The 13,347-nt window shown below is 40.2% G+C and overlaps 1 protein-coding gene across 2 annotated transcripts in view; it reads right to left on the bottom strand.

Annotated features, from left to right (window-relative positions):
* The window catches only part of rock1 (Rho-associated, coiled-coil containing protein kinase 1), a 34,176-nt gene extending 21,767 nt beyond the window's left edge, over window positions 1-12,409 (bottom strand). For both annotated transcript variants that reach the window (XM_026150799.1, XM_026150798.1), the window contains exons 1-2: window positions 11,523-12,409; window positions 174-255 (exon numbers count right to left, since the gene is read on the bottom strand). In XM_026150799.1, the coding sequence (XP_026006584.1) occupies window positions 174-255; window positions 11,523-11,633 (193 nt within the window). In that variant the 5' untranslated portion in view covers window positions 11,634-12,409. The remainder of the gene's footprint in view (window positions 1-173; window positions 256-11,522) is intronic.
* Between the last annotated feature and the right edge of the window lie 938 nt (window positions 12,410-13,347).

Here is a 13,347-nt window from a genome sequence, read left to right as displayed (position 1 = left end):
AACAGCAGACACCTATTGTGTCCAAGCCCACATACACGCCGTGACCCAAAAAACTGCTCCTCCCCCCTCCCTGAGTCTAGGCTTATACCCATACATAACTGTGAACACAAATAGTTAATGAGAAAGACACAGGGAGCTCTCATAAGGGGGAAAGCTTGATGCAGTGTACTTACATCTATTCAAAAAGTTGTCAATACTCTTGTTTTTCCTCAGGGCAGGGAAGTCAAGGTCATATACCAGTGCATCCAAGCCATCCTGGAAGAAAAGCAGAAGGGTGACCATGCATGAAAGCAAAATTAAAAGACTGCTACAACGTCACAGATCGGTCATCTCACACGGCATGAGAAAAGCGAACTGTGAAACCGCTCTGTGCAAAAATGTCTGCATAACACTGGCAGTTGGCTTCCAGTCTGGATCATGTTACTGTTGGGGAGCACTTCAGCATTTTGTTGAAAAACAAAACAAATTTAAAAAAAAAAAAAAAGTTTTAAAAAGCATGGCTTGCATATTGCATGACACTTATGACGGGGATGCACCAGGTTATCGGCCAGTAACTGCACATGTTATGACATCAACCAATGGCCGAGAGCTTTTCTGTTCCAGCCTCAAATGTGAAGACACAGGGAGCTCTCTACCAAATTGCAACTTTAAACATCAGAATTGGAATCAGACGAGAATTTTGCATCCATAATGTTTAGCACCAACATAGTGCATTCAAAAACATTATCTTTGGTCAATACAATTTTTGCCATCTATAAATGAATGCAATGACTTTTTTTTAGCTTTTGTCTTTTCAAGCAAAAAGTATATTATTCCAAACTGACATCACAAGTTTGTATAAGCAGCATGTCAAAAGAACCTAAGAAATATATGGTAAGTAATGACGACTGCACACTTCCCTATCATAGGCATTACAGCGATGTTCCTGGCCCTCCACGGAGTCATAACTTGATTACCATATTCTCTGCTAGGGTACGACTTGGATCAATGATTGAAAGCAAATAAAATAAACAGACATAAAGTATTTGTTGCCATTTTGTTTACAGTACAATTTTTGTGATTTCAAGAACTATAAACATGGAGAGAAACAGTCTTGCCTTCGGCTAGGCTACAGCACAAGTGCCACTGGCAGGGTTTAATCTAATCCAGAATGGCTGAAAAAACACGGGCACACAAACCCTCGAATGTACGTCAACTGTTATGAAGTCCCTCGCGCAGGTGTGAGCCAGATGTTTTCAAGGGGTGAGCTAACCTACATATGCTTTCCTTTAAAAAGGTCAGAGGTACATGTTCCACTATAAAGCTGGTAAGAGCTACAATTAAAATATGCAATAAAATGTATTTATTGGCCAAATCATCTCTGAACTTTCCATCATAGCATGAAATCTTGTCATTCCAGCAGTGTCTTTGTGTTTCTCTGAGCAAAGCAATGATGACACATGGTGAATCAGCAGCTTGGGAATCCTCTTAAGTCACTCTGCTGTTTCTGCTCAACAGTGGAGGACAGACATAAAACAAGCAAGTGCCCTGCAGGATGGGCGGTACAAGGAAAACGCAGGTGGGAGGGGAAAAGGAAAAAGTAAAAGGTGTAGAATTGTTGTTAGGAAGAAGAAAAACAACTTCAAAATTTACCAGGACAGAACACTGGAAAATTAATACTTTGGAAGCTCTTCTGCTCAGTTTAGAAACCTTCAGAAGTCAACATTCAGGAGAGAGTATTTACAGAAGAGGCTGGGAGGGGGAAAAGAAAGACGCCCTTTGAGCCATATAGTATCCAGCCAGCTTACACTGGGAAAAAAAATGCTGAAGAACTGAGTCCTTCAGGACCTTAATCACAAGGCTTTGCGCTCAGCAATGCACGTTTGCATAACTTCCTGCCGCAGAAAACTCTGGACAGCCACAGTAACATTCCTCAACAGGACTGTACACGTCAGAGAGTTATTTTAGTTATGTGGCCAAGCAAGTTCTCAACAAAAAAGTGAAGGAGAGGAAAGAGAAAAAATAATAATAATCTATCCCAAGTGCAGAGTCACATAGAGAGTCTCATTTTCAATCATCAGCACAACTGTAAAAGACTATGACGGAAAGGCAGAGGGAGTGGAGAGAGCTGGTGCATGTTGTGCTAGCTAGCCCAATAGGAGAACAAATAAAGGAAGCAACAAAGAAAAGCCAGCCATCCTAAGGAAACACCAGAGCAATAACAGAGCCAGGTAGGGCAAATACAAATACAATATAGGATAAAATCATGAAACAAGAATGTGAAAGCTAACCGATTAACAAACAAAATAATGTCAGTTTGATAAAGTACTGGCTGTGAGCATCGGTGTCTGAATTTCGGCATTTGCATGTTTGCTGTGGTGTCACCTATCCTCATAGAGAGAAACTGAGGGCAAGCTGATATAGACATACCAGGAGGAACCATATAGATGGCATTTTAATCAACTGGCAAACTATTAATAAATAAGGTAGCTTAGCAACATTAAATACCCCTAATGGATGTTTATGCATTGATATACAACAGAACCTAGAATTAATGGCCTTCCACTCATGAGCGATAGAGGAAGTAGGATGACCAACCAGGTAAGTGTAGTCAAAATAAAATTGTAAAGCAACAAAACAGTGTACGAGTGATTTCCTGTATGCATGATTTTGCACGTACCATGAAGGGAAAAAAATTGAACTACTTTAACAACCTATCAACAACAAACGGCAGTTTTAGGGCTACAGCTACCGATTATTTTCGTAATCGATTATAGGACGACTGCCGTCTACTCTCAGCAATTTAAACATCATATTAGACATAGTTCAAATTTCATCTGCATACACTTTAATTTTAATTTCTACAGCTTTACTGCAGATATTTTACTGTGTAAAACAAATGTGGTGGAAATGGGGGTTTGCTACAAAATTCACTTTTCTTCACATTAGAGCTTGCTGAAGAGGTGGTTTGATTCTCGCCATGTGACTCCTGCCAACTTTTTCCCCGTAAAGGTTATTTTGGCAATTGCTGCAGTTTCAGACACTTTTGTTTCACTCCATTCAAGTTTACCGTCTCAGTAGCGGCTATACGCTTTGTGTATGTAGACAAAATTCGGCTACATGTTTAACTACTTACATGGTGACAGCTGAGGGCTACAAAGTTAAACTGCGCATCGAAGCAAAAACATTTACACTGAGGAATTTTTTGTTATAAATCGATTTATTTGATGAATCGCTGCAGCCCTAGTCTGTTTGCTGAGCTAAAAGGCTTCTTGGCCAGCTGTCAAAGTGGAGAAGTTGAGAGCTGTCTTTTAATAGGAGCAAAGTTGTTAAGAGCCCTTTGCTTCAGTTTTATTCTGATAGTGGCGTGGACAGTGGCACTTGTTTTGCTCTGAAGATCCACTATAAGCTAGAGGGCTACCTTAACTTCATACACAACCACACTACCACCGGATTTAATCCAATATGGCAGGGTTGAAATGGAATACGCAACTCGCTGACAGAAGAACTTGGGGAAATATAAATATTTGCAGAATAGAAACTTAAACAGATTTTTTTTTATTCACTTATTCAGCTTTTCAGCAACACCACACAAACACACACGTTAACATAACCATTTATACCACAGATAGAAAATAAATCTGTGGGAAACTGATTATCACCGCAAAATTCAGCATTGGGTGGGAAGCAGCGTAGAGAGGTTAGACTGTGCCGACTACAGCAGAGCAGAGCATCCAGATCACCTGCACATACATGTAAGACGGCCAAGCAGGAGTCATTTTTGTCACAATTTTGTCACAACCTTTAATAACATGCATCAAGAGGACCACCAGTGATTTTTATATTCAGCCAATACCAATAGCCAGTTGCAGCTTCCTGCACATTGGAGAGGCATCCAGACTTGTGTAGCTTAACAGTGCATGTCATGATAGGCAATTTCAAAGAAAACTGTCAGAATCTGAGAAGTGCTTTACATTATCGGGGCTTGTTGCCAGCTCTCTGAACTAATGTGGATTGTAATGCTTCCAAAGTATTATCACCGTTCCACCTACACAGCTGTGCTGCCGAGGAGAAAAAAAAAAAAAAACACTGCAAGATGACTGCAACGCCTGGCATGAATGGAGAGTTTGGAAAATACCGCTGGAAGATATCCCTTGAACATGTCAGCACATCATGGATCAACCCATTTATGCGAGTCTGTTTTCTTTCAGATGAAAATCATCAACTCAAACAACAGACACACAAAGACCACCTAGTGGATTTCAACCAGCTCCTATTGCCTGTTTGGTGTCTGCATATTAAATTCCTATTTGCAATACAGTTTTCATTGCAAACTCTGCTCCAGGCTACAGTACCAAATATGAGGCTGTTAGTACAGGAATACTTGAAATACTTTTTCATCATGAGTAATTTAGAATACTTTGCAGTAATGAGCACTTTCCAGGCAAACTGAATGAAAAAAGGTGCACACACACTATAAATTAACACCAAGGATCCAAGTTGATATCATAGCCTTCAGCCAAAAGGCAAAAATGTGACACTATTAATTAAAATGATACAATTACTGAGATTATATGCTGCTATGAACTTAACAAGATGTGCCTGCAATCTATGTTATAAGGAAAATCACAAAAACGATTAACTCAACTCGAAAGGGGCTGGGCAGTAGCCGTGCACAGGATGTTTTATTATGTGGCAGTCTTGGGAAAAATTGCAAGGAAAACAAACCAGAGCTTGAAGTTTCTGCTGATGCTGCTTCAGCCAGTGGGTGACACATCCCTGGGATTACTAACTAATCATATGAAAAACCGTCTCATCGCCCTATTCATGAAATGCGATAGTTATGTTTAAAATAAATAATTAAAAAAAAATGTATGGTTATACGGAACACACCAATGCATTGGCTGACATTACATATGATAATTATTTCCTTTATATCTTAATCCTTAAGGGATAAAAATACACACACACAAGCACAAGCTCTTTTCCAGACATTAAAGTCTGAGTTAAAATTTCCATGAGAGACTCGGCCACATCATCCCCTCTCAGCATGCCAGCACAAGGCATGTGGACTGGCCTAAGTTGAGCACTTCTTCTCACGTCCTTTTCTGCCACCTCTTCAAGACAATATGCTTTCCACATGTGAGCAGCTGAGCAGACAGCCTATTCCACAGCGGGGTGTGCCCGTGTAAACGTGAATGTGATCATACAAACCAGTGAAGCCATTCAAAGCATGAAATAACACATCACTTCCTCTCAGGTAAAGACATTCCAAGAGAGTTAACGCTGATCCCTCTAGTACACTTAGAAACCACCACTGAGACTTTAGCTGGAGTTTTTCTAGCCAAGCACTTTGTCTGGACTACTTCTTACACACTCTGGCTGCAGATAATATCTACTGACAGGAAATCCCATGTGCCTTGAAAGACTGCATATCTAACAACTCTGCTGGATAAATGGCTGTGACAGTAAGCCCAGGAGTGGCAAAACAGGGGTATTTGAGTTTCTTATGAGGTCCCAGTGAGCGAGAATTACTGTCACAAAAGCTTTCATGTGAAAGTAGAATGGAGTAATTCCAACAGTGGCCATCGCTCACTGGTTTCCAATGACTGAGCGGTGGATTCTCAAGCAAAACTGTGCTCCTCTGCCTGCACGGCACACGCCAGCAAATGACCAGTTCATTAAAGGAGGGAATATAGACCATTATGTACGCAGGAGCGCCCAACGGGCATTTTAGCCCTTAGTAAACAAGACAGATTCTGAATGGGCTCATTTCAAAAAAAAGAAAGAAAAAAAAAGAAAGAGGAGTTCCATTTTTAAAAGATTGGACCATTTTAGTATGCATTCCTGCACATAATCAGTCAGTTGAGGGAAAGCACTGCTACAAATAGCTCAGTCAATTGTTGTTCCCATAACTGAATAGCTGAGGAGAGCAGTTTACAACTGACAGCCCTGAACCTTCTGACAATAGGGGTAGATGAAATGCTGACCGTAACCTTCACCACAAATGTTTTCCAAATCAAGACGATACAGTTCATTATCAAAAAAGCTCCAGACGGGTGTTGCTTTGTTTTAAATTCAAAACAAATCAACAGAGCCCACACATTTCGTGTGCATCTTCCAAAGTATTACATACCTTACTTACCCATATGGAAAAGATATAGTAAAAACTTATATGGTTTACTCATGAAAGTGGCCACTTTCATGAGTAAATCATATAAGGCTTACATGATTTACTCATGAAAGTGGCCAATTTCTCATTACTTTCATATATTGTTTTACTAAGTATCCAAAACATACAAGTTTCATTATATAATTTTTCAAGGGATCTTATATCTGTTTTCACTCTTGTATGCTTTTCATACAAGTTTCACACAAGACAGATACAAACTTTATAAGATTTATATATATCTTTTCCATATGGGTAAATACCTTTGTTACTTCCGGGGAGCAATGGACAAATCAAACTTAAATGAGTGCTGTAGGTGATTGCCCCTAGAGCAGGGCGATATGGCCAAAAATATTTATCACGATATATATTTGAAAATTTGCGATAACGATATAACCGACGATATAATTGATGCGAGACAAAATACAACTCCACAACATTACTAGCGCAAAAAGACAACCTTCCATTTATTTTCACTTAAACAAGAAGCTGGTTTTTATGTACATTAAAGCTTTATAAAAATGTAACAGTGCAAATGCAAATTCCTTGCTGAAAGTTTAACCAAAAGGCATTTCCAGTAGAAATGGGCTGACATATCCTGAGCATAACCATGTATAATATCCACTGAAGTTAAAAAGAGGTGCTTTGCAACATTAAACTGCAGTGTGCAGTACATATTTTTCGCACCATAAGGTGCACGGGATTATAAGGCACATTAAGCGAAACAAAGCAGTCAGATAAATCAAACTTTATTAAACTCATTCTTCTTGCTTCCTCCACTTCTGTACCATTGATTCATTAATGTTGAATTCTCTGGCAGCTGCTCTATTCCCATGTTGTTGCAGTATATTAATGACTAACCTCGTATTGTGGATGGATTATCTCAGTTGTTCTCCTGACTGAAGTTTGGTCCGTTTACAGCATCCTGCCATGCGATTGCATTTGTCTCTAACCATGAAGAACCTTCACGTTAACTTTTATAAGTGGAAAAGTGTTAGTGTTCGTCCTCCAGCTTCACTGTTTATGTTATGCTAACATAGCTGTGTCGCTAGCGATCACGTAGCACATCATTATATACCAGCTAGCCCAACTTCAGTAACCCTACAAACGTCACTGCTGTTTAGTTTCCTGTCTTCATTTATGTTGGAAGTGATAGCAGAGCTGTACGTTTGATTTTTTTCAGAAATCTCTCCGTCAGAACATGCTATATCATGCTTAGGTAACTAGCGAAACTAGCGAGCTAACTTCCGCTAGCTTCCTGCTAACTTCTAACTCCGTTAAATGTAATAACTTTTGTTTTCATGGATGCCTGGAAGTTAAACTTTATAGTTACACCTGGTAAAGCAGCAATGCTGATCGTTTTATTAAAGATGAAAGAATTTAGACAGTTTTTAACTCTAAGTGATGCTGCAGTGTTGTTTGACCTGAAGCATACGGAGTTTAGGACCCAGATTACTCCCAGATTTAAGAGCATCTTAGTCCGACAAATATGACAATAACAACGGCCGCTTGCATGTTCTGCAAAAAAATGTGCTTTGTTGTGTATCTGACGGACAAACACCAAACCAGTTCCACATCACTGAAGTTGCACCATTTTTACAAACCAATTCTGGTTCATCTGTTTCACTCAACAATCGGCCATGTGCGTATGAAAACAAAGGCACTGCGCATGCGCGTTTTACTCCCATTCTATCGCGATATTTCATTTTCCTATCGTTGCCTAACATTATACCGGTATTACCGTGAACGGTATAATATGGCCCAGCCCTAATTGCCCCCATAAAAATACGGCCACTGCAGTACTTTTTGTCAGAGTTACATTAGCCCTGCAGGGGATGCAGCTGTGAGAAAGAGCAGATGCAAAAACAACCGGTGGTGCATTCAAGGTTCCTGCATTCACCAGTGTCGCCCTTATGGTGAAAAGACTGATTTTGTTCATAGTATATATTTGTCACAATTAACAAATGTTCAACAGATAAATGGCACATGTGATGCTGTGGTTTAGAATGAAAGGTCATTACGCAGTGCAGTTTGTTTTGGTTGACTAACACAAAACAGAAGTAGCTTAGAGGACTGGTATATCCTGATAACAATGGCCTGGAAAATCTTGCCTTGTCATATACCCCTTACACAGGCCTATATGCTAACTGAGAACACCACAAAAGGGTGAGTATTATGTCCTCCTGTCAAAAAATCTCTGGTAAATCTAGAACGACAGTGAATTTTGCTACATTATCAGTGCAAGACAACACCTTAAGAGGCAGGGCAGGTCCATTAAAGGCAAAGGTCGTGAAGGCAGGACAAGGATTCACTGGCTGTTTTTCAAAAGTTGGGCCTTGGCAACTCAACCATGCAAGGAAATCAGAACGCAGGCCACAAACATGTTTATGCTAGACGCTCAGAACAACTGTTTTTCAAGGTAAGCTTCTATGAGGCCTTGTTTTATTGTATGATAGTTTCCCTTAATTGGGCTATATCCAGCATTAGACCTTAGTCCGAATTGGACTTAAACAATAAATACAAGTTTTCACACCAGCTGTTTTTATAGCAAAGTTTCTTTATCATTTCATTATAAGGCATAAGAATCACTCACTCAGTTCTGATGTTTTAAGACTAAATCTAAACTAAGTAGAAAAAACTGGCTGATGTTGACCTCCAAATGTGATTTCAACAAAATAAATCTCTGTCTCATACTCATCTAAATGTATAGGAATCTCACCACAAAGCTAATTTATCTATTGCCATCTCCTACACGAACTGAAATATATGCAGCATTTCTGATTTTAGCTCACACTCTAAATCAAAGTCAGAGCATCCACCCTGACGTGCAGTACTCGCACAGTCGCCATCGTATGAATCTGGTTTATTGGCCTTGCCGTTTCCTGTAATTACTCTTATTACAGATTTAAAGCCCAAATAACAGATGAAAGAGGGATCAAACACAGAGGCGCTGACGTAGTCCAAGTGTCAAAGGAAGAACAAAGATGATGGCAGGAAGCCTTTATGTAGTGCACCTCAATTATCGCTCACAGCGAGTCCTAACACATCGATTCATTTATTATAATGCACTAGATGATAAACAGACTCCACTTTAATACTCTAGCGCCAAGTGCAAGGGTACCTGGGACATTTTTCAGTACTTTGACAAATACACAACCAATTTTCATTTTTCTAAAGACTTCGATCATTGCTGGTTGACAGAAGAATAAAATATATTAACAATGCTTAGACCTTTAATGGCAACTGAGCTTTCACATCACAATGTCAGGAATTCTGTCCGTTCAGATTGGCTCTGTAGAAGCCAATGTAGAGCACAATGATTGGGGAGGGGGCTGCCCATCTAGATAAGGCTCTCTTCACTCTGAGCAGGATTTATTTAGCGGGTGAAGATAAGGGCAGCAGGACTGGAGAACAGTGAATGGTTATGCAAGCCCAGAGCTGAGCACTAAGGTACAGGCCAAATGTCACCATCACACATATCACAGGCCAAGCTCCTATAAGGGAAAAGTGTAATCCCAACGGTCCTATACTTCAGAGTGCTATGCCAGGTACAGAAACACAGCCAGTAAAAGGCTTGCATTGTGCATTCTGATGGAGCCTATTACTCATAGCCAAGCATGTTGGCTGCTTCATGCGTTAAATGTCCTGATTCACAGCCCTCAGAAACATGAGTCTTCAGTCCACATAATTTTGGTTTATGGGTAGAGAGCAGAGCCCACACCCAGCTACCTCAGAGCTGCCTGCTTGGGCTCAACTCTCCAGACATGCAGAATGGCTCTGGGACACACAGGGAACTCCAGGCCAGTCAAAGACAAGAGGTTATTTGATTAGCATGGAATTTTATTAAGCTGTGGGTGGAGTTGCATGGTGGCAGAGAGCGCCTCAGCAAAAGGCCTCCATTCATTGATCAGGGGCGATTGCAGAGAGGGGAAGAAAAAAAAAAAAAAAAAAAAAAAAGAGAAAAAAAAACGAACAACACCCTTGTGTGTGAGGCTGCCAGTGGGAACAGTCCCCACAGCTTTTTGCCATTAGAAATGCAGAGCATGTGCACCTCTAGGTGAGTTTAAGAGCCCCTTTTCTGCAACACAATGGGAGGTCAGTGCTAAGCAATTTTTCTTAACTAAAGACCACTATCTGTAGCACCCTGAACACAAACACTCTGGGATGTGTGGGTGGGGTTTTGGGACAAGCCCCTTTTCCTATAGGGCTTTCCTTACTTCATTTGTTTAGGAAATTAGTCCACTCCTATATCATAAAGTCAAGAGGAATCAATCAAAGAGCCACGTAGCCTCAAGAACTATTAGGATATACATAATAATATGGGAACTGTTTATTTCTTGCCACTTCAGTGGTGTGCCCAAGGCGAAAAAGTAGGTCAGACACGAAAACCCAAAACATAGGTTTTAAGTCAGTAACTGGAAATTCAAGGCAAGTCCATCCGTCCCCCCAGCCGATTACCTACACTCATTTTGATTCTACCACAACAAACATCTGAGCACAACCGCTCCCTTTAGTCACAAAGACGCAAATCCGTGCGAAAACACGCAGCACGGCTGTCACTGAACCTGAAACGCTCCTCATATCAACACACCCTCGACGTAACAACATCCCCTCCACGATGAGTCAGTTTCTGGGACTGCTGCACGTAATAAAAACCAATAAAGGTGTTGCTCCAGGCTGAAGCACGTGGCAACAGCCGCCTTTCTTTTAAGATAGGAGTCATTTCGTGAGTTGTCATCCACAGGCAGGAAGCAGCCAGGAAAAACTCTAGCCAACAGGTGTACTGATGCAGCTGAAGCTCTGCAGGTTAGAACAGGCTTGAAGAGGGCCTATCACTTTATATGAAGCTGAAACAAACAACACATCTAACTGGTCACCTTTTAAATGCTCTAAGCTGCACACTGGTGACCAAAAATATATATATCACAATCGGTTTGCAGCGCAAGGCAGGAAACTCACTAGTTGATGGGTTTTAACTTGCCTAAAACAAAAATATTGTAACGAAGTGTGTGTCTCTGTGCCATCTGTCCAGCTTATTAGTCATTACGTTACAATTATTCGTTATTTTTATTTTAAACTAGCAGAATACCGCAGTTAAAGATTGTTATTTCCACCCTATTATAGTGTGCGTTTTTGCCTTCGATTTTGTAAAGTATCTGGAGGTGTTAAAATTAATACCCCTAGTTTTTACATGCCAGTGCACAGGTGTTCCAGCTAACTAAATGTCTGTATATTCTGTGTCAGCAATTCTTCAGTGACAAGATGAAGTGTGCTGGTCTCGGAAAGAATTTCTGTTCCAAGGACTACACTGACCCCGAAATTGGCTGAATCGCTACGTTAGCCACTTTAGCCCGCTACTATGCTACAAACTTACCAGCAGACAATCCGTGTTTATTTCTGACTTTGGGTCTTTCAACATGGCATCGATCTTTTCAAATCGAGCCTCCATCGTATCCCCAGCAGACATTTTTGCTGCAAAACTCATTCCCGACGTTGAGTTATGAACAAAAACAGCCCAATGGCGAGTGGCTAGCTAGCTTTAGCAGCTAGCGATAGCTAGCTAGCTAGCCAAATGTCCCTTTCTTCTTCTGAACTTTCCGCCGCACTTCAAAGAAAACACATCGTTCTCCTGGAGCTTCCACACGCTTTAAGGTTGCATTGAACATGCAAAAGCCACATTTTCGGATTTGAAGTATGTGTCCCCGGTACGAGTGGCAAACAACTTTAGTGGCAAAGATAAATGCGGCGACAGATTAGTCAGCCTCCGTGGGATGCCGCTGAGGATAAGGGCTTAAAATGTTGGTGCATCCAAACAAAAGGCAGTTAAAACGTGAATGCACCGTCTGTCTGAAAAAAAGCACGATTTGTTGGAAAGCTAGTCCTGTGCCGTTCCCATATCTATGCCAGGCCCCTGCAGAAAATGACAAACCAATCTGACAGCTCAAAAGTAGAAGTGGTGGGAAAAAAAACTTCTGCTTCTTCCAAATTTCGATGAGTGTAAAGACGGAGTCGTTACAACGTTTAAAGGCACTCCATCCGTAGCGTTGCGTGCGCTGTCACTGAGCCTCGATTGCCTCCCCGTCCGAACTGCTTTATCCCTCAGATGGAATACAGACAGATTGGGTTTGATGTGTGTTACTTTTCAGAAAACAATCGCAGACGATGCCCGATTTTCTCCAACAGTCTCGCCAATATGTCCGCCTTCCTGTTCAAACACCCCTGAGAAGATACTTCAAATGTCAGGTACTGGGCATGCGCAAGTCTACATCACAAACTGGAAGGCAACACGTTGCTGCTCCCAAACGTTAAAAAGTTGCCTAAACGTTATGATCTCACTGAAAATCTACCATCCGAGGAAGAATAAACTTAAATTAAGTTTAAAAATATTTATCTTTAATGTTGATATATAGAGATTCTATTTGGTTCTTTTTTCTTTTTTTTAAAGACTTTTAGAAATACTGTTGGTTAGACTGTTAATAAAAAATAATGTTCACGACACAAACAGCAAAACCATTCATCCGAATATCCATAGGAAGTACTATAAACACTGTATCTAAATGTTATGACAATTACATAATAATAATAATAACAGCATATATTAGAATAATATATTATTAATTGTAATGATTATATTATTACTAATCTATATATATTTTTTAATTCCTGATGTTATTTTTAAGTTAAAGCTGAGCTTTAACTAGCTTAATCTATTCTCCACTGGCTTACATTATGTGCAACAAAACCACACTCTCAAAATTATTCTTTCATAACTAACATGTACAGTCAGTTATGAAAGTTTACATAGACTCATCTTGCCCATAACTGTCATGGCAATTTGGAACTTTTACTTATTTCTTTGGATGGTTCTTTTTCCAGGGTGCAATGGTTGAGCAGCATACATCTAAAGAAATACTTGGGTGCGCAAATTTTAATTTATTTTAGATTTTCTCTACTCCACACAGTGTCAAGAGTACATATACAGGCTCAAATATATACTTACACTCAGTTAAATCTTTTAATAAGTGGTGCTGAGGTTCAGCAGTATGTTAAAAGACATAATCTGGGAAGGTCTCTTGGAGCTATTTCTAAACAACTGCAAACTCAGATCTGCAGTTCAAACCAATATACTGATGTATCATCACTTTGGCTCATCTTCCAGACTTTGGCTTTCACCCTCAGATGAGAGGAAATTGGTTAGG

This window comes from Astatotilapia calliptera, chromosome 18 (assembly GCF_900246225.1).
Source record: "Astatotilapia calliptera chromosome 18, fAstCal1.2, whole genome shotgun sequence".
Classification (NCBI taxonomy): domain Eukaryota; kingdom Metazoa; phylum Chordata; class Actinopteri; order Cichliformes; family Cichlidae; genus Astatotilapia; species Astatotilapia calliptera.
The sequence above is the reverse complement of the archived record's forward strand: the minus strand, read 5'-3'. Positions and strand labels throughout refer to the sequence as shown.